The sequence below is a fragment of the Paramormyrops kingsleyae genome, chromosome 11 (genome assembly GCF_048594095.1).
Source record: "Paramormyrops kingsleyae isolate MSU_618 chromosome 11, PKINGS_0.4, whole genome shotgun sequence".
Lineage (NCBI taxonomy): Eukaryota > Metazoa > Chordata > Actinopteri > Osteoglossiformes > Mormyridae > Paramormyrops > Paramormyrops kingsleyae.
In genome coordinates this window covers 25157044-25177695 of record NC_132807.1, presented here as the reverse complement: position 1 = coordinate 25177695, position 20652 = coordinate 25157044, and the positions used below count along the sequence as shown (strand labels likewise).

General features: G+C 42.8%; 1 protein-coding gene and 1 long non-coding RNA gene across 4 annotated transcripts in view; one reads left to right on the top strand and one right to left on the bottom strand.

Annotated features, from left to right (window-relative positions):
- Positions 1-20446, bottom strand: part of tspan4a (tetraspanin 4a) — a 41879-nt gene extending 21433 nt beyond the window's left edge. The window contains exons 1-3 of one of the 3 annotated variants that reach the window (XM_023819643.2): positions 16514-16616; positions 16391-16434; positions 8121-8200 (exon numbers count right to left, since the gene is read on the bottom strand). In XM_023819643.2, coding sequence (XP_023675411.1) covers positions 8121-8183 — 63 coding nt within the window. In that variant the 5' untranslated portion in view covers positions 8184-8200; positions 16391-16434; positions 16514-16616. Of the gene's footprint in view, positions 1-8120; positions 9139-16390; positions 16435-16513; positions 16617-20272 lie in introns of those variants that run through there. The other 2 variants (XM_023819641.2, XM_023819644.2) reach the window with 2 other exon arrangements.
- LOC111847987 (uncharacterized) lies at positions 14377-18333 on the top strand. Its single transcript, XR_002839204.2, has 3 exons — positions 14377-14853; positions 16740-16815; positions 17083-18333. It is a non-coding gene; the product is annotated as an uncharacterized lncRNA (long non-coding RNA).
- Positions 20447-20652: the final 206 nt, after the last annotated feature.

Sequence of the window (20652 nt, the reverse complement as noted above, 5' to 3'; positions counted from 1 at the left end):
CTGGCAAATACCAAAGCATAGCAGCACAACCCTTTGACCCAAAGGTTTTAATCACCGTGCCACCCACTGTCCACCTGCGGTCCTTCTCCTTTGTGACAGTGAATCTGAGTTAACTGTTCATTTATAGCCAGATTCTGCCACAGGGAGCGTGACTATTGAAATCAAATGCATAACGCCGTAGCAACCGTCTCTGTCAGTCCAACCGCCTCCCACATCTCTTATTTCCCCTAGTTTATCCTCCTTCATCTTTACAACATCAACCTTCCTCTCTCTCGCTTGCTCTCTGTCTTTGTATCTTTACTTTCCACCCTTCCCTCCCCCACCTACTGAAAGAAAGGATTTATGTCTGTGTTAGCGAGCAATCTTTTTTTTATAGCCAAGGGAGATATCACTTAGAGGACAGTGTGGTGACTCTCTGTGTGTATGCTTATGTTTGTGTATTTAAGCAGTTATGAGCTCCCTAAAGTCAAAAAAAGGTTTCGTTGTACATATACAATTATAATAAAGATGTTGTTCCATATACAGCTGCTCCTTCTCACAGATGCAGTTCCATAACCCATTTCACTTGTGTAAATAACCTTAAAACACTCCAAAAAATGTTTCAAACCCTGTTTGATTCAAGAAAACTACCTCATGCACTATGTGTTCAGCCAATTTGAGTCAAGTACCATACTCAGAATTCCCTGTTGCAAAACATCTAAAAGCATCTTCAGGACACATTTTACCCATTTAATAGCCCAAAACACCATTCTGAGTCTATCGGGCCCAAAACACCCACCTCACAGCACTTTCTACAGAATCCATTTGAACCATGAAGCCAGCAAACGCTCTCTGCCTATGTGGTCTACACAAAACAACACTGTCATTGTAATAGTGACTGACAGAAGTACAGTAGCTCCATTTTGCTCCCAAGCCGAGTCCATGGAATAAGGGTTAGCTGCTACTTGCTGTAATTGCATATTTTTCACAACTTGAGGCCAATGCCTGGGTGAGGACTGGATCAGGTTCAAAGCACAGGCACAAAACCGGACGACGAAACCCCAGATGGCCTGCAAGCACCCAGAACGACAAAGCCACTGCCTCACTTAAGTGTGCTTTGTTTTCACGGCCGACTTCTCTGACTTTCAATAGCCATCGATCAAGGGTGTTACCGTGGAGATTCTGCTCCTCTTTTCGTGACGTTGCCCAGGCCTGGTGCCCTGCAGCTCACAGCAAAGTCAAACACTCTTTATCTTGGAGCAGAGGCTGGCTCCCTTTCACAGGATCCGTAACTCTGTCTGTCAAATCTGAAACAACTGACCATTATGGTGACTTTTATTTAGCTGAGTAATGCAATAACATAAATAACAATTGTGAAAAAACTATTAAATCCCTGGCGCATTCTCCTGCAGTTTTTTTTATCCTCCCTACCCTACCCTAAAAGGTCGTTGCTCTCTTCTTCTGCTTCTTCTCTATTTGGTCTTCTCTGGAATCATAAAATACATCTTTATGTCAAGCTACAAATTGCTAGTGAGACCATCAGTGACCATCAGCCTATTTTTTTTCACTGGACACTTGAGAGAAGCACTCAGTAGTAACTCAAACAGCTCCATGATCACAGTGCCGATGTGGGCCGTCGATGCACCTGCTGTAACTCGCCAGTATCTACACTAATCCTTCTGTTGTACCGCTCATATATAGAGGCCTATCTTTCCGTTTGATGATTTCATCCTTTAAATTCTCAATGTGATCACATCAATCTCGACAGTGCTGCCGCCTGTCAGTGTTTCGGTGCTCAGCCTTTTGCAGGCCCTGCACTGAAACAAGCTGGTAAGCCGGAATCCTGCCTGCAGCATCTGCTTCCCTGTGGCACAGACCCACACAGCTTCCATCACGCATCCCTCCTGCCCTAGTTGCGGAATTTCGATGTCCCTGTTTCCCTTCTAAAATCGCTCCAGTTACATCCTGTGAAACGTAAATCCTGCTCGCGCAGAGCTCAACCCGAGCAAAGGTAACGCGGCGGCCATTGCTAACGTGCGCCAACGTCGACCGGTTTGAGACACACGGGCGCTCGGGAGTGAAAATAACTACAATGAGATCATGATCAGATGGGACGTGGCGCGGGAGATCGACGTAACGATACATGTAAGCGTCGCTGTATTAAAAAACGTAATTGAAAGCTGAAACACGGACTTCAGTGCCTCGGACCCCTCATCTGCGATAGCTAAGCTACTCGACTGCTGTTTTGTGACCTAGTTTCATTGCCAATAAAGACGACTTCTGAAGGGAGAACTTCAATACGGCACCCCCGCAGGGCCTGCTGTGTGTAAATGCCAAGTCCGTTCTAACGAGATTAATAACGGAAAGACGGTAATTGAGTGCATTATTGGGCGTTTCAAGCCACTAAGCATCTACCTACAGCTCTGGTGGGCACATTAGCTAGCAGCAGTGCTCTTTGTGCGCTTCTGGCGTCTGTTCCGGCCACATGTGTGCCTCTGCTGGGAATTCTGTTTCGGTTTTGTGTGAAGGGAAGCGATAAATGTGAAAATATTTGGGTTAGCATATTCAGCTCATGGCTGGCAGGACAGTAGATAAATTGTTTAATAAACATGGGACCCACACAGTCATCATATAACCATTATCCTCTGGAGTTAATACAGTTAAATATATACATTATTATATTATAATATGTAGATATTTAATGGGTTCACAATATAAACATTCATACAAAATTATTTGGTTAAATAGGACTAAACTCAAATTTCACTACTATTACCCTTTAAAAGACTAAAACTTTCGTCAAGCTTACATCTGTCTCACCATCCAGGCGGTATGGAGGTTAGATGATAATAACAGTATAAAAATGGCCCTAAAATTTGGTAAATCTACCCTCAGGTGACAAACACATACATTCCACTTCAGCTGAACTAACTTAAGTAATAATTAAGTAATAATTTTCTGTTAATTTGTCAGTCCCGCTCAACATTTTACAGGAATTTTAGCCATTTCCCATCACAATATCTCAATGAGGTTCTGGTCTGGACTTGGCCATTCCAAAAGCTTCATTCTTGTCCTTTCAAAACATTCAGTTGCCGATTTGCTGGTGATTCTAGCTAAACATTAGCTGTCGAGCAGATGACCTCAGATTCACCTCTGAAATACTATTTTCCGATTTATTAGTACCGGTACTTTATGAGTATTTTCTTTCACTCTACAGCTTTCACAGACAGGAGAGTAGTGAAAAGCAAAATCACTCTTTTTTTGGACATAGTTCATTTGATTCAGTTCACCTAAGATTCGTTCTGATTCGTTCACCGACTCGTTCAGTGGCACTTCCTGTTTGAATAAAACAGATCTCAAACAATTGTGTTCCAATATGTCAAATTGCCTATTATTTAGACTAAATAGTGCTAAAGAGTAAACTAAAAACCACTAATAAGTCACGTGAGAAAAATAACATTTCTCATTCAACTATAGTCTAAGTTTCTCAACATTGTACCTTAACAGCTCATGTTTGTTAACAGGGTTTGCTAACTCACCTGGCATGACACCCACGCTTTCAGACTCAAGCAAGAAATCATATGGTAAATCTACATTATTCCATTATAAACCTAAAATTAGCTACATCAAATGCATTGGGGTAGTTTGCAAACCCTACAGACTATTTACAAGGCAATAAAACTGTTATTACTGTTATGTGAATGTGTGCATGGGAAGCCAAATTGTCTTTTTTTAGTATAAAGCTTACTTGTCATAACTTAATTCGGTAACGCTTTACAGTAAGTGCACCTTTATAATGCATTCATAATGCATTCATTGAACATTCATAACCAGCATGCAAGTATACCGTAACATCCTAACATCCCTTAACAGCTTTAATATACTTTGATAACAAACATTACATGATTATATAATTATAATGTTTGTTATTATTATATAATGTTTCTTATTCATGTATATTACAGCTGTTAAGGGATGTTAGGATGTTAAGGTATACATACATGATGTTTATGAATATTTTATGAATACATTATGAAGGTGCACTGAACGTTTTATGAATGCAATATAAAAGCATCATGAAGGTGCAGTTAATGTAAAGCGTTACTCTTAATTCTTACTAGTAAAAAGAACATTCTTACTAGTAGAAATGCAATTTTTCAAGAATATGAAGTCAAGCTATCTACAGTGCAATTCTTACTAGTATTATATTTTTACTAGTAAGAATTCACGTTAAACAGCTGTGTAATTCAGTTTTTACTAGTCATATATTCCCATTAACACCCGTTGTATTTTTGCCCCTCATAGCCTAAATTCAATTTTCACTAGTAAAAAGTCATATTGTACGCCTCTATAATTCAATTCTTACTAATAAGAACTCCTATTGTAGATATCTGTTAATACATTTTAACTAGTAAGAATTCCAGGCTCACATAATCCATAATTGAGTTTTTCTAGTAAGAATTTAATTGCAGACCTCTAAAATAACATTGCAGATATCTGAAATTACACATATCTAAAATGTAATTGTAGAGATCTGTAATTATATATTTACTAGTAAAAACTCAGTTTATTTTTTAGAAATTAATAAAGCAAATAATTTTAAGTTCTGTGTTGTCACCTATTTATCCATTCATTTTCCTGTTGTTTTAGTTTTTTGCTGTGGTATTGTTTCAGTATCAGTATTGAAATATTTTAGGCAAGTATCATGATTTTGGTATTGTGACAACACTAATTTATGGTCAGCTCAATGACTATAAGGTGTCATGGTCTTTTGGCTGAAAATCCAGTCCACTCCATTACCTTTCCACTACTGTGCTATATGACAATTACCATGTTGGTGGTGATATTCTACTTGGGATTCCACCAAACACTGTGTTTTATGTGCATTACGAAGTATCTCCACTTTTGTATTGTCCATCTGAAGGACATCGCCTCAGAAATCTTTGCAAACCTAAGCGTAATGGGCTTTTTACCTTGGTACCATTCCCGCTTGTCTGTTTCTGATTATAGAGTCATGAAATGTGACATTTATCATGTTAACTGAAGCATGTAGATCCATTGATTTAGTTCATGTATTCTTTTCAATTTCTCAAAGCATTTTATGGCCTGACCTTGAGGTGAATTATCTGGGACACGCACTCCTGGAAGGACTGGTTGACTGTGTTGAATGTTCTCCATTTATAAATAATCCTTCTCGCTGTAGAGTTTTGGGTTTAAAATTGTTTACGCGTGGCCTTATACCCCTTTCCGAATTCATGAGCTTCAGTGATCGCTGGTCTGAGGTTATTGCTGATGTCTTTCTTCCTTGGCATGGTGTTGAGATAAACCCTGAATGGCCACCAAAATGCCAAACATACTGCTTTCATAGCGGCGACCACAGTTGCTGTTGACCAGCTTCTCAAGCGCATTTTATTGGCAGTGCATGGCTGTTATTATCTGTTTAATTCCTATGGAAGCAGTAATCATTTATGGGTAGAATCTTCTGGGTGGGGTCTTGAATATTTAAGGACATCACCTTTGAACTGGAAGGCAGAGATGGACAGGGTTGTCCTGGTTTAATGTATATCCCTAGGAATAACTTATATTTGTAAAGATTTTTTCCCTAACACTTGAAATATTCTTGGGCCCTTTTCCCACTGTGTGATGGGGATGAACAAATACAGTGCCACTGCAGTGAAGCCTTATTGCAGTTTTGCTATCCAGTTTGTTTATTTTTTGTTTATACAAAAAGGCAAAGCTAAGTGTGCCCACATGGCGGGGAGTACTTAGCTCTTTTCCCACATGACTTCTGCATGCTGGTGTCCTTTTTGCTGAATAAATAATGACACAGTGAAATCCGCTATGTGTTGTCCGTCATCTGAGGCTAGATTTGAGTAATTTAAAAAACTGGTTAGGTCCAGACGATGCTTTTTTATGTTATGTAGAACCACAGAATTGAAAAAGGGTGAACTCCCTTCTCCCTATCACTGGAAATAATGTCTTATTGACCACAGTTTGCTGCAATAACCTCAGGTTATTAATTTGAGACTAGAGGTATAAATTAATTTTTTTACTTATTGTTAGAACAGCCCCAGTGAAAGGCCAAATTGAATATTTACAAGCAAATTATTCCACAGCCTGATATTCTATCTGCATAGTTTAGACATGTTTTGTATCCAACAGAGCTTTGCACCACTGATGAATTGGCCATTGGATAGACTGTGTCTGATGGGTCTGGGTCTGGTCCATTATGAGATTCAGGGATCTTCCATGCAGACTTGGCTGCCATCAAAGCCGCCAACACACTTGATGGCTTTTGGCTTAGCCTCTCGTCAGCTACATCCTTCTGCCCCCCCCCCCCCCACACCCCAACAGCCCAAACCTGCCAAAGTGAAAAATAAATTATTTGTCCCTATCTGCAGTTTTCTGTGGTGTAACTGCTACTAGGATGAGATTTACTGCATGTATACACAATTCAGTCTCTCTGCCTCTCTGCTCTAAGGGACAGATTATCGAAACAGAGGTAAAAAATATCCTTGCAAATAGACACTGGGGTACAGATGGGATTTTTAGAGAGCAAATAGACACCAACATTGTCAGAAGCACGTGAAGAGTCATTAACATCCGGCAGTACAGGTAGCAGGTAAAGCAGACAAGCGGAGATGTTAACATCCGAAACGGCAAGCAACATGCAGTCGGTGAGACAGGCACGCCTGCTGTTCACACAGCTACATAGATAATATCAGTGACAGATCCTGTCTGAAGCATGAAGAAACATTTAACAACAGGATGCAGCAAAATCAGCATGCAGCAAAGGACACGCGCCTGCACAGGAACCGCACGTTAATAGAGGAGTACACCTTTAATACGGTGGAACGCTTTGCCTGTGTAATTCGATTTTGAGCACATTACCTTAATAATATTATGTTAATGCTGATGCATATTGTTGTGTTTTTTTCTTTTCTGGAGGGGGGGAAGAGGGAGGAGCACCCGCAGTGAAATTAATACCCAGATAGTCTCACTTTTTACCATTTCCCTAACACATAAACCTACAGTCTCAATATCCCGCAAAGCAATGAATAATGGATGAATTTTGGGACTCCAGGATGCCGTCGACTAGTGAAGCTCTTCTCCTGCGCTCTGCAGCTTATATCATGCCATGAGTTATATCACCTGCCAGCTGTGACTGGCAGCAACAGGAAATAACTACAGTAGTGAACCTGCCAGTCTCAATCCAGCACAAGTTAAACACCACGGAGCCCCGAGTGCAGAATAAATAATCACAAATTCAGTTAAGCTAAGAGGTCAGAGATTATCCTGAGATGCAGGAGCCTGAGCTGGGTTAAAGTGGCAGGCTGCACACCCACAAATGTAATGTTACAGTTAAAACAGATTATTAATTACTCATGGTTTTTGACAACTGTACACAGGCATTAACCATCTCTACCATCAAAAATAAATTTGGGCAAGGGGTAGTAGTTAACACTTTAAAAAGGTTAAAGAGAGTGAAGTAAGCTTATATTCATGCTGCAATATGGTTTCTAGCTTATGCTTAACCTACGGAGAAATCAGATTTCAACCGAGAAAATCTAGCTGAGGGGGTCATTTCCATCACGACCAGACACACAGAACCAGACGGTTCTCTGGCAGCCTCCAGTCCTGCTTTGAGCCCCGTCACATTTCATATGCCACCAGTTTCAAATGAACAAGTAATGTCTGGCTCTAGATTCCCGGCGTGTGGGAATCAGGAAGTTGGACTCTTCTGTCGTCAGCGAGTTCCGATCCATTCCAGTGCACTCAGCATACAGTCTGTCACAGTCTCTCATGCATATCGTCAAGTTCGGGAAGCAGCAGAGATCCACACATACATACAAACATACTGGAAACTCATACAAACACACACATACTTATATATATCCACACCTACACAGACACACACACTCAAACTCATCCTCAGAGTCGGACCCAGGTGTGCCCATTCATCTGTGACCTGACATTTTTGTGTAGTGACCCATGTGCACACACACACACACACACACACACACACATTCCTGATTAGCCATCATGTGGGTGCTGAAGAAGGTGAGGAGCATTAAGGTGGCCAGGGTGGGGAGGGCAGAAGACCCTGGGTGGTCTGAGCGATGAGGAAGGCTGGTACTCACCCAGAAGAGCAGGTTGAACAAGACCATGCCATAGCGCAGGGCCCTCAGACAGCCCTCCGCCATCCTGCAGCGACGGAGCTCTAGAAGGAAAATGAATGACAAGTCCAGGTAAAACACCACATACTTCTTGCCCTTGGTGGAGCCGTAGCCGCTTTTGGCTGCCTGGGGCCCCGGGGTCGTACGGAGCCCGAAGCAGAAGGGCCGGCTGCTGTACTCGTATTCGCTGCCATAGCGGTGGAAGCCTGAGTTTGGGGGGGAGGAGCCAGGCTTGCTGTCCAGGGATGGGCTGCGGCGGTAGGGGGACTCGTCAGTGCTGGAGCGCCGCATCGGGTCGGGCAGGTCAGGGGGCCAAAGCGTCCCTACTCTAGGTGAGTTCCTCTGGGAACCTCTGACCCAACAAGGCCAGGGGCACCGGGCCTCGCTCCCTCTAGCAGAGCCCAGCCCTGGTCCCCAACGGCGCACCTTCAGCCAAAGGCTAACTGGGGTCCAACCGCTAAGTGACAGACACCCCAGCTACTTCAGATCATTTTCGGCGTGTCACGCAACCCTATGCCAGTCCGGGCCCCCGGAACACAACTGCTGATCGCCACTGTGCCAGTCGAACCAAGAGTCAGAGGATTCTTACAAACTACTTGATCCGTCTCACCAACAGCAACACTGGTTTCAAACAAATCCCTGGATTAGTTTAACATTATTTGCCAGATTCTTCAGCCTTCAACCTCATGCCATCCCAGTCTGGATAATTTGACTTCCTTGTACTTCCTCCCTGTCACGCCAACAGGAGGACCTCCACATTTCGACAACTATCAATCCCCGCGGGTCTCCACCAGTGCTGGCCAACGGACTTCGCGCCTTCCTCAGATCTTCCCTCAGAGACGGCTGCGGGAGGGAGCCAGACCCTGCCCACCTCCTCGCTCACACTGTCCTCACTCCGGCAGCAGTTGGCACTGCCTCCCTTCAGAGGCTCCACACCCCTCCGGGGACACAAAGTTTGTCCAGGGGCGGCAGAATCAGTGAGCTTCAGAGAGGCAAGGGATGAGAAGAGAGGAAGGGAAGGTTAATCAAGCAAAAATGGAAATGAAGACGCTGGAAACATAAAGGCAGAGGCGTGTGCATCCTGCAGCTGCTCACCGAGATCTTCCACCTCCTCTAAACCTGTTTGTTTCTCAGCTGTCTTTCTCTCTCTCTCTCCCTCTCTCTTTCTCTCCTTCTCTCTGTCCCCTTGCTAGCTCCTGCCTCCACTTTTCCTGTAGCTCAGTCCTACAATCTCCCACCCCCCCCCCCTCCTTAATGCAGGTACGGTCCGATCCAGTCCCGCCGGTGAGCCTGCTGGGGACAGATGCCCTCTTCCTCGTCCTCCTCCTCCTTACGGTCCACACGCAGGTGTGGACAGGCTTCTGGGCAGGGTCATGGCCACAGATAATGAGTTGGCTATGTAGTCAGCTTCCTCAGAGGAGAGAAAAGACTGCAGTGTTGGAGTAGACCTATCTGAATGCCTGGAGCTCCCCCTCCCTGCTGTCTCACACACACGCTCACTCAAATGTATGCACACGCGCGCACACACACACGCACACACTCAGAAGTCCCCCTCCCCTCATCTCACATGATAACTATTCCCAATCCTAATGGGGCGGGGGATAGGGCTACTCATTGAATGGGTAGCCACACCCCCTGTGCTGATGAACCAATGCTATCTAATCTCCTACCCGTATTTCTCCCTCCCCCTGTCTCCCTCACTCCCCCCAGTGCACACAATGAAACCAGGGCTTTAGTTAACACCAGTGCAGCATGCCTCTCTCTCCCTCTTTCTATCTCTCCCTCTCTCCCTCTCCCTCTCTCTCATTCTACATTCTGAGGAGCACAGAGACATGTTCCCACATCCGATCCTCTCTCCAGTCTCTAGCCACTTTTCCCGCAAACCCACTCCTCCCCCCCCCCACACTGCAGGCTGGACCTACCCCACGGGGGTTTAGACCCCCACATACAGGAGGCACGTTCATATGACACACACACACACACACATGCGCACGCGCGCGCAAATTGCACAGACACGCGCTTCTCACATGCCGTGTCGAGGTGCACGGCTGTTGCCTGCACGCACATTAGTGCGCAAATGCATGCACAAATTCTTTCACCAATGCATGCACAAATCCCACTGTAGAGGCAATGATCATAATTAAATGTGCAAACGTACTCAGTTTTAGAAGATCTCTCAAGGGCAAAGTCTTGAATATGGACAGCAGGGACTTGTGTGTAACAATACAGTTGGAGTACCATGTGTTCCAGGGGATTTCGGGGCTGATTTGGTCGCTACCAATACAGAAACCAAACCTACGCCATTGAGATCCCCACAAAATAGCTGTGCAAACAGTACCCATGTGCCCGTGAGCTGCGTGAATCCAGCACACGGTTAGAGGTCAGAGCGAATCGAAGGTTATAGCCAAATCATTTCTGTGGAGCTGCGCTAGTGCACTACCTTAATCACAAACCTAAATATGTTTCATAAGCCTTTCGTTAAAACAGTTTTCAGAAGTCATGCAGAAGCGACGGCGTCCCAGCAGCCACATGACCGGGACGCGTCACGGCGCCAGTCACCTCTGCCGAGCCGCCTTTGCTGTCAGGCTGATGAGAGAGTCGCCGTGGCTGCTTGCAGATCGACGCGTGGCTCATCCTGCTTGTTTCTGCGTGCTCACTGCACTCCCGACTCAGGACATCTGGCTGCATCCTCCATCACTGCTGTACTGCAGCTTTAAACCTCTATATATGGGCCAATTATCACACCTCCAGCACAACAGAGCTAAACTTCTCAGCAGCTTTTGTCTACTTCAGGGTTAAATGCTGTTACATAGTTTTTTTGGAACCGGCAGTAATATGTGGCACTACTGCCCTTGTGCGAGCATCATATCTCCTTTTTAATTAAGGCATTTGTGTAACTGCACAAATGCACACTGTTGTTTCTGTGGTTGGTTGGACACAGATTCTTCATACAGGTATTTAGTTTCTTGGATTCAACCATCCGTCCGTCTGTTTTCCGTGCCGGAATGATCCCGGAGCTGATCTCATGAAGCACGAGGCGGGAAACACCCTGGATGGGATGCCAGTACATCGCGGGACTCACACTCATCTGCATTCGCCCACTATGGGCAATTTAGAGGCACCAGTTCGGGTTAACTGTATGTGTTTGGGATTGGGGAGGATATCGAGTGAAGGTGCAGTGCAAAGGTTCCACACATAGACCTGAGGGCAAGAATCAAAGCCCTGAACGCTGGATGTATGAGGCCACTGTGCTAAACACTGTGTCATCACACCTTCATATCTGCTCTGTTATTTATATAACTTTATCACAGTGACACCTATACAGACCTGTCGTTCTTGATGGCCACAAGATTGCTATCTACTGTTAGCTAAAAGATGAGTCTCCCACACACACTATGGGGTTGCCCTGGGTCCTCTTGGATTGTCCAACCGTTCTGCCCGTTTTTTTTTCTTTTCTTTAAATCTCAGCATTAAAATGCCTTGGAACTTGGATTTTCTTTCCCCAGCTTTAGAACAGAATAGTAATTCTTCATTAATCCTCGTGGGGACATTCTCTTTTCACTTCACCCCATCTCACTCTCCATAAGACACATATGCAGGAGAAAGCAAGCTTGGGGTCACATTCACAGTCACAGTCACAGTCAGCCACCTTGCGGTGCCCAGGAAGCTGGGAGGGAGCGAGAACCTGGACTATCTGGAGGTCCCTGAGGACCAGGTCAGGAAATACTGCATTAGTGACCAGGGAGCCAGAGGTGAACATTTCAGGTCTATAAAGTAAAAATCCTGACCAAGATTTTTTTTCTACCAACCCATACTCTGTGACTGTAACTCTTTATGCTCAACTGATTGGTTGAAACAAAATCTTGGTCTGGATTTTGACTTTCTGGACCTGAATCGTCCATTTCTGACAAGGACACACTTATAGCTGCAGCAGGATTCAAAATCCCGTAAATCTGAAGGTGAGACCACATTGCTACCCACTGGCCATCCACGGCCAATTCTGGAAAGGCAGATACCTGAATTCTCCACTAACAATCTTTCATTTGAGGAACGTTTACTTAAAAGTTGTGTTTAAGGTATGGAAACATTCAGAGTGTCCTGTTTTCCTGATATTCCCAGAACATTATCCCACTACTACAACTACTACTTCTACAACTAAGAATAATGACGCATAAGCACAACAATGGCATGACAGAGCAGCGGGTAAAGTCACGGGTTCGAGGCAAGTCAGTGTATTTGCAATATACACCTACAGCAATTTTATAAAACAATATTTTATAATAAAATAACATTTTTTAACATTAATTGTATTAGACGGATATTCAAGTAATAATGTTATCATGCTGACCTTGAGAGAACCCTTGTTAAAATGTAAAGCATAGAAATAACATTTCATTAATGTTACAGTAAGAATGTCCTCTGCCAATTTTGAGAAGACCTTCAAATAACATTGGCTGAAGTTCTGGGAATATTCCCTGTCACCTGGCTTAGCCGATTTCCCAAACACAGGCAGGCTTCAGAGGTAATGCATGCCTGTTTGGCCTGGAGAGACAGTTATCTTAGTCGATATTCTAAACCTAGACGAGGCTTCAGAGGTAATCAAACCAGGACATTAAAACCACAGCTACGGTTCCCTGTTGGTGCCCAGCAGGATTCTCTGCAGATGTATAAGGTTCCGGTTCAGAAAGTACAAATCCAGACCAAGATTTTGTTTCAACCAACCAGTTGAGTATAAAGATTCACAGTCGCAGACTTTCAACTTGTTGGTTCTTTAGACTAAGATTAAGGAACTTGATTTACAGAAGTTAGATCAAATATTCAGTCAGATACAGAGAGGAAAGCTAATTTTAAAAATCTCTAGTAGCAGTCCATCCCCGAACTTATCCACCTCTTACCACAAACTGAACCTGCTTGAACAAACTGTAAACATCCCAGCGGGACTCACTAATTGTGCACTTTTTTGTAACGCTCCGTGATTTTTTAATTGGTCTTATTAGATCAGGCAGTGAAGGGAGCAGATTGCTGACATTACTTTCAGTAAGGACTCCCCAGGATGGCTGTGCGGCGGAGAGACACCCAGGGACCCATCTGCATACCCTCTAGTCTGCGTCACCAGGCAGAGTCACATAACGAAACGCAAGGAGGGGAGCAGCAAATACCAGGAAAGGTGCCAATTAAAAAAAAAAAAAACGCGGGGACTAATTTGTAAGAGAATCCACAGCCTATTTTTTCTTCAGGAATTAGACGAGCCCATTGGACTGATTCGGTTTAAAGTGTTTAACCCGAGTCAGGCCAAAGTTGCTGAAACCTCTTTCTGGCACGGACAGTAGTGTTCTACTTATACCCTAATGACCTTACACATATATTTTGATCCTGCCACTTAAAACTTCAGAGCCTTATATTTTTTATGTGTTATCTTGAGCTTGTATTAATTTACAGCTATTTCTATGATAGAGACCTCTGGGATTCCTGAAAAACTTTTCGTTATCAAGATCTAAGCAATGCAGCGTCAATGCCATTGGAAAATCCCCCAGACCTTGTTCATTCTCTCCCTGGATTATCAATGTGATGTTCTTTCCCCTTTCGAGGATCTGTTGATCTTCTTACTTTAAGTGGTCTTCCTCCATAGAACACTTTGAAAGCTTAGAAGCCTTCAGCGCTTCAGGTGCTGAAATGTCAGTTTTGTGTGGGTGAAGGGATTTAAGGAGTAAATGGTGTGTTACTTGCAGGTACCTCTATGCAGTATGAGGGCATAGTAAAGTAACATGAAAAATGTGCTTAGCACAAAACGCTCAGCATTCCTCTTCTGATTTTAGCCTGTGAGACGTATCATTATGGTGCGTACATGTTGTATGCAGATTTGACTTGATGCTCTATATTGCACTATACTAACTTCACTAACTTCCAAAACCATCTAATGTTTCCAATGCAAATATTTAGATTAGTACCCTGTTTTTTAATCCTTTGCTTTATGGCCAAATATCCTAACATCTGTCGTTGCACAGATAAGCTACAGCAACTCCTTGCCATTAAATGTAATTAAACACTGAGAGTACCCTGTTTTTCTCCATAGCTAGTAAGTGACTTGCTTCTGTACGGAAGGAACTTCCTCAGGAAGGAACTTCCTGAGCTGTTTCTTTCATCTCCCACACTAATTCTCTCCAGGGGTGTTAAATCATCAAGGGGGGCTCGACGATATCAGGCTCAAGGTACAAGCGAACCTGTCGCGCACCCAAATGAACGCACTCACAGGTTTATGGTCCCATCAGAGCGCAGGCTAACGCGCATGCACATGTGCATGCACATGCGTCATTCTGCATAAGACAATGTATCGCCTGATCTCACCAGCTGCTATCAGTTGAACTGTAGATTGGACACTGAGATATTTCAGCTGCTTGCCAAGAAGGTCACCCAGACACAGTCTTCAATGAAACAATTATCTAGAAGCAATCTGAACGTCTGCATCCCACCCAAGGCCTAGTTTGGTGTGAACCTCGCTTTTTGCCCAGAGAGCTGCAGGAATACTAAAAGGACGAAGGGCATGGCAGAGGTTTGAGGTTATTCAGACGCTAATTAACTGGACTCTGACCAGCTGCAGGGACGTGGCTCGAAGCGGTAGGGTGATACGGCGGATCGGTGAGACGAAGGTGGACCGTGGCTGAGGTCACACAAGTAAGAGCACAGAAGAGCAGAGAAGGTATCGGTTACCTCTGCAGCAACAAAGGAGGGATGTGAGATTAGGGACAGATATGTCCTCATTTTCCTATTAATTTCATTTTTAAAAATTGTGTTACAGGGGCTCTGTTTCCACCTTGTGGCTGGACATGTGTACTACATGTGTTGCGTTTTCATGAAATGTTTTTAATACGTTGAGCTGAGAGCAGCTATATTTAGAGTGCCATTACATCACATCACAAACAATTAACGCCTGAATTATGCAGTATTTCCATCCCTGTCAATTCCATCAAACGGCAGGTGTGATTAACACACTACCATTGCGATTGCTGCCACATTGTCATACTTCACACCATGGCGACGAAAAAGACATGGCACGGAGTTTCAGCACTTCGATGCGTGCTGGAGGCTTAAAAGGCTGATGATGTGTGGCAACAACATAAATCGCTAAAGGGCTATAGTTAGACAAAAGAGCAAAGGCTCATATGGAAATATACGCTTCTATTAAACGGCAATACATTTGCACTTACGCTTAGAGAGGAAGATGAAGCGAAAGTGAAAACTATATTAAATGCTTATGAGTAATGAAAACGTTTCATTGTTGAATGGGAGAGGGTAAAAGAATTATGTTTAACAACACATATAGCCCTATATTAAATTCTCAAATTCTTCTAAAACCATCACGATTAAATTAGGATGAGTGCAATAACCAAAAGATAATTAATGATGTCATGAGTTCATGAACTCTCTGAAAGTTTTACAAGCAGTAATGTCAAAGCGACATCAAAAATAACGTAATAAATGCTAACAGCATTACTAATAAGTATGATTGTAAAATCATATAACAAACATTCACTTTCTATGCCGCTTCTCTAATACCGGGTTGCGGGGAGCCTATCCAGGAAATAATGGACGCAAGGCAGGATATAACAAAAACGTTAATTATAAAACTATCAAAACCAGAAACCGAACTACCATACTAACAAATCTTTGCTACTGTAACTGAAATTACAGGTGTTTTACCTGTTTCTAATAGATTACAGTATTTGCAGTACTGTTTATCCAATAACAGGGTCACAGGACTAGTATTTGAGTGCCTGAGTAAAGACAGAGTTTGGGTAGAGGCTTCGCCTGTCTCTCAGTCATGATTATTTTGAGCACAAAGTTTGCCTGTTTCGTTCTCTTCCTGTAGTTCGGTGTTTTTACAGCAGATCCTATATTTGGTCAAAATCTGATTCTATATCCGTAACAATGACACAAAGACATTCTGCGAAGACGTGCTGCCTGTTAAATTCCAGCATGTTCCTTCTTTGCAGAGTACACCATAGTGAATTCAACACTACAGCAGACCCTGCCATGACCTCCCGCAGCCGACCCGCCTGCTAATTTGAAAATCCATCAGGCTTTCAAGGCATTCTGTTACAGGACAAATCCATTAAAACGTCCAGCGTAACAGAAACACCTTCCGTCAATATCTGCATATTTTCTCAGCTCTGACAAGCATTTATCAAAGAGGGCAAGAAGTTGTCTGCAAAAACATTTTTACCTGGACAGCTTACCTTATGTGTTGCTTTTTTAAAAGGAATATCTGTCCCACAGCATTCTGAAAGCAAAAAAAAAAAATCTATAAAAAACTAAAAATCTAAAAGGCAAGTGAAAATGGTTTTGTCCTGTATACTAACCATCCCATGCAGCGAGCTGTGCTGTCAGAGAGACTGTGGTCCACTTAGGAGAATTTAAGGGAGCTTTTAACTGGCAGAACAGAAGAGTATTTCTTTCTAAAAGCAACCACAACATTGCTATTTAAAACACCTTGTCTGGAATGTAAGCAAGAGGTTTTCGACAGAAGTGTGTTTAAATTAAATTAACGCTTGACAGTTTTATGTTAATTCTTATTGCCCTTTTCAGCAGAAGCCCAGAAGAGAACCTTGAAAAAAGAGCAGCACTGACAAGAGGCTCCGCTGAATTCTAATGGGAGTTCAAGGTCATTGATGGCAAATAGTGCTTTTTGGATTTTAATAGTCCTTTGTGCTTTAAAGGCTCTATAAAATGGGGCCAGGAAATAATTTTATACTGTTTAATATTAACAATTCATATCTTATTCCTTTCACATTTTGTCTCCCTGGTCAAACTTACAAAACTATGCAAAAACTGTATTGGCAATGTCATATGAATTAGCTTTTCTCTAAATTTAAATGTTGAACTGAACAGAGTATCTGGCTAATTTCATTGTCCTGCCTGTTTATTTCAGCTACTTCGGTCCCTCCAAGGTTTGTGACCTTAGCACAGTGGTCGTTTCCCTGCCTCAATTATCATGTCATGCAGATCTTCAGGCTACAACTACATGCAATTCAGTCCGTGTTTGAATGAGGAAAGAGCAGAGGTGGAGATTTCAGGCCCAGAGAGTTCAAATCCAGACCAAGATTTTTGTACACAACTGATGGGTTGAAACAAAATCTTGGTCATGGTTTGTACTCTCTGGACCTGAAATCTCCACCTCTGGGAAAGAGTTGTATCCACATCCTTGCCACAAAACTGAATACATTTGGATTGGATCTTGGCCTCCATCAAGTGCACGGCTTGTCTTCACTCTTTTGTGATTTTCACGGACAGGATACAAGGCCGCAGCTGCATCTGCGAGCATGTCTGGTATGGGAAGCTAGACGTGACATTGCCGATATTTGCAGACAATGTTGTGCGTTTGCCTTGTTTGACTAGTATCTCCTGCAAGCACTTTGATCCAAGCGTAAAGCAGCAAGGATGAGAAACAGCACCTCCAAATCCAAGGTCACTGTACTCTCTTGGAAAAGACTGAATTGCTCCTTTCGTGGTTCGGGGGAGGCAGTCTGCCCTTAGTGAAGGAGTTTAAGTACCTTGGGATCTTGTTCCTGAGTGATAGTTAGAGGGAACAGGAGACTGACAGGTGGATCGGTTTGGTAACTGTAGAGGTCTGTGGCAGTAAAGCAGCAATTAAGTTGTAAGATGAGACTCGGGATTTACCGGCCAGTCTATGTCCTAACCCTCATCTAAGGTCATGGGCTGTGGGTAATAACCGAAAAAAAAAAGTTGTAAGTGCAAACAGCTGGAATAAAGTTTCTCTGCTGGATTGCTGGATACAATCTACATGACGGGGTGAGAAGGTCGGAGATCTGGAGGGACCTTGAAATAGAGCTACGACTCCTACGGGTAGAGAGAAATCAGCTGATGTGGTTCTGGAGTCTTAAAACGATGCCACCTGGATGGATCCCACGGGAACTATTCCAGGCATGTCTCACTGGGTGAAGGCCGCGGGAAGACCCCAGAAAACGGGACACACAAACGTATATCTCCGCGGCGGCTTGAGGCATTGAAAAATACGCCTGGTCTAATGTGCTCACCATGCTGCCACTGCAACCCTCACGAAGAAAAGCATCAGAAAATGATGATGATGATGATGATGATGATGATGTGGCAGATGATAACAATTTGATATGCCAATTAAATTCATCTTTCTTCTTTACCAGAATAATAAAGCTCCCTTTGCCTCTTTCTTCTCAGTCCCCCCCACGTATCATTTCTACAGTCTTTCCCTTTTCTATGGATTCTTGTGGATCAGGGTAGTGTCTGGTTTAGAGCTCTCAGGTTATAGGTATGAACTGCAGGTGTAAACAGCAGGACATTTCAGGGTGTGTAAGTAGATACTGCAGTTTTTGCCCTGGCTAAACAAACACTGCAAATGCAACTGAAGCACTCATTTAAGTAACTTATTTTCTGAAAAACCCCTTCGTTTCCCAATATGTGTCCAAAATACCAAGTTGGCCTCGCAGTTCCTGTTGTTATGGTAAGTGCCAAAACCACACCTATATTCAGTTGTAAACCACGAGAGGTTACAACAACAACAATTAGAGGAAAAGAAACTGACCACCATCCCTCTTCAGGACAAAAATAAACATTACAAAGTCAGACACATACAGAAGCAACGTTTGTGTGACTCTGACAAGATCCACTGAACCTGATCGTAAATACGAGTGTGTTTCTAGCTATGTAACAAGAAAACCTGAACCTAGATATACTGTGTTAAGGTTCTGAGTACAAATGGATCAACTTGCAGAACACATTTAACGGCATGGAAAACAAAAAATAAAGGACATTGCATAAAATATTGACACTTCATTCCCTCGTGGGAAATCATCTAAAGGTATGAGAACAATATAAATTAGTATTCAGTTGTTCATTTTTTGGGACCTGCAACAATTTAATCATCATTACTTGCCTGATAATTATGTATCCCGACTAACTTTAATATTAAATGTTTCATTATCCATAAATAAAGCTTCATAAACTTCACAAACATAATATTCAGCAGGCTTAGTAGGCATGAAGATTTTATCAGAAACAAAGATGAGCACAGCAATGTGGTCTCTGACATTTTGCTGTAGTGCGACACACTGCCCCTTAGTGGTCACCAGTCACTTTCACAGGGCTCTACAATATGTGATGTGTTATTCCCACTGAGGGCGTGCCGAAGACCAGTAAAAGTCATGTATGAGTCTTTCAAAAAGAAGAAAAGAAAAAAAACGTTTCCCGAAAATTTTCTGCACTACTGGAATGTTGAAATGTTCTTGCGACTTCCTCCATCTCCCCCAGTCTCTCCCCCAATCTCTCCCCCTTTCATATTCAGGTACATACACAAAGGCACCTTTCTCTCGCGCCACTCCACTCAACTTCCAGGCGTAAGTGATATTCTAACTAAAAAAAACACTTCCCTAGTTGCCTAAAGATGTGGATAAAAATATGCTTAAATTCGCATGTGCCTGTGAAATTGATCAAGTGTATATACGTTGTTCAATGTGGCAAAAGTCTAAATAAACGAACTTTAAAAATAAATTCAATACAACAAAAGTACAGTTACACCAATATGCGGATAAATTCATATTCGGATCTGCCGCTATCATTAAGACCAGAAAACGCTATACACTCTGATTTTATATAAAAATGAAATATTTTATATAAAATAAAGAATGTATGAATTTCACTTAAAAACCAGCTCAGCCTCAATAAATTGGTATGTTACTAATACCTAACCATCATATTACCATAGTTACATAATGTATTTTAAATTGTCGCTGGTCCCTCGTTTTCAGTTCTTTTTACCTCCCTTCTACTGTCCTACACCAGAATTGTAACCTGCTTCAAGAATAATGTTACGGACCTTTACTGGGTGCTACTGATGGATGATGGTTGCCCATCTTTTACATCAACATTGTAGCGCACTTTTAAATCTGTTCGTGACTATTATTAGTGATGTACAATAACTTTACACCATGACAGGCTTGCTAGTAAAAGCAAGGCGAAATGGGAGCAGTCTGCATGACATTGTAATTATTTTTGGCGTGCTACGTTTTTGTGGGTTTGCTTTGTTTTTATTTTATTTAAAAAAAAAAACATATATAGATCCTTACCTATGTGTCTCCCTCCGCCTGTTCAAATCCTCCTTTTGCCGCTTGTTATCCACAAAGTTAGGGGTATCCAAGGAATATATCTTAGTTTCTAAACCATTCAGTTAAGTAAACAACAGACGGAAGACTTTCCCTCCCTGCTTGCCATCGTGTAACCACCCTCCTCTGACAAATGCAAGGATTTGAGAAAAATGCAACATGCGGCGCAACATTTTAATTTGAACCAAATCGCGCAGTAATACTGACATCTAGTGGGGATTGAAAGTTATGCTCTACGGGGCTAGTTTGTCATTGACTTACTGAATGTATTATTTTTCCGGCACAGTAAACAGGAGGAAGCTAATATCCCATTCACGGTGGCATCATTAACTAAGTATATGTTG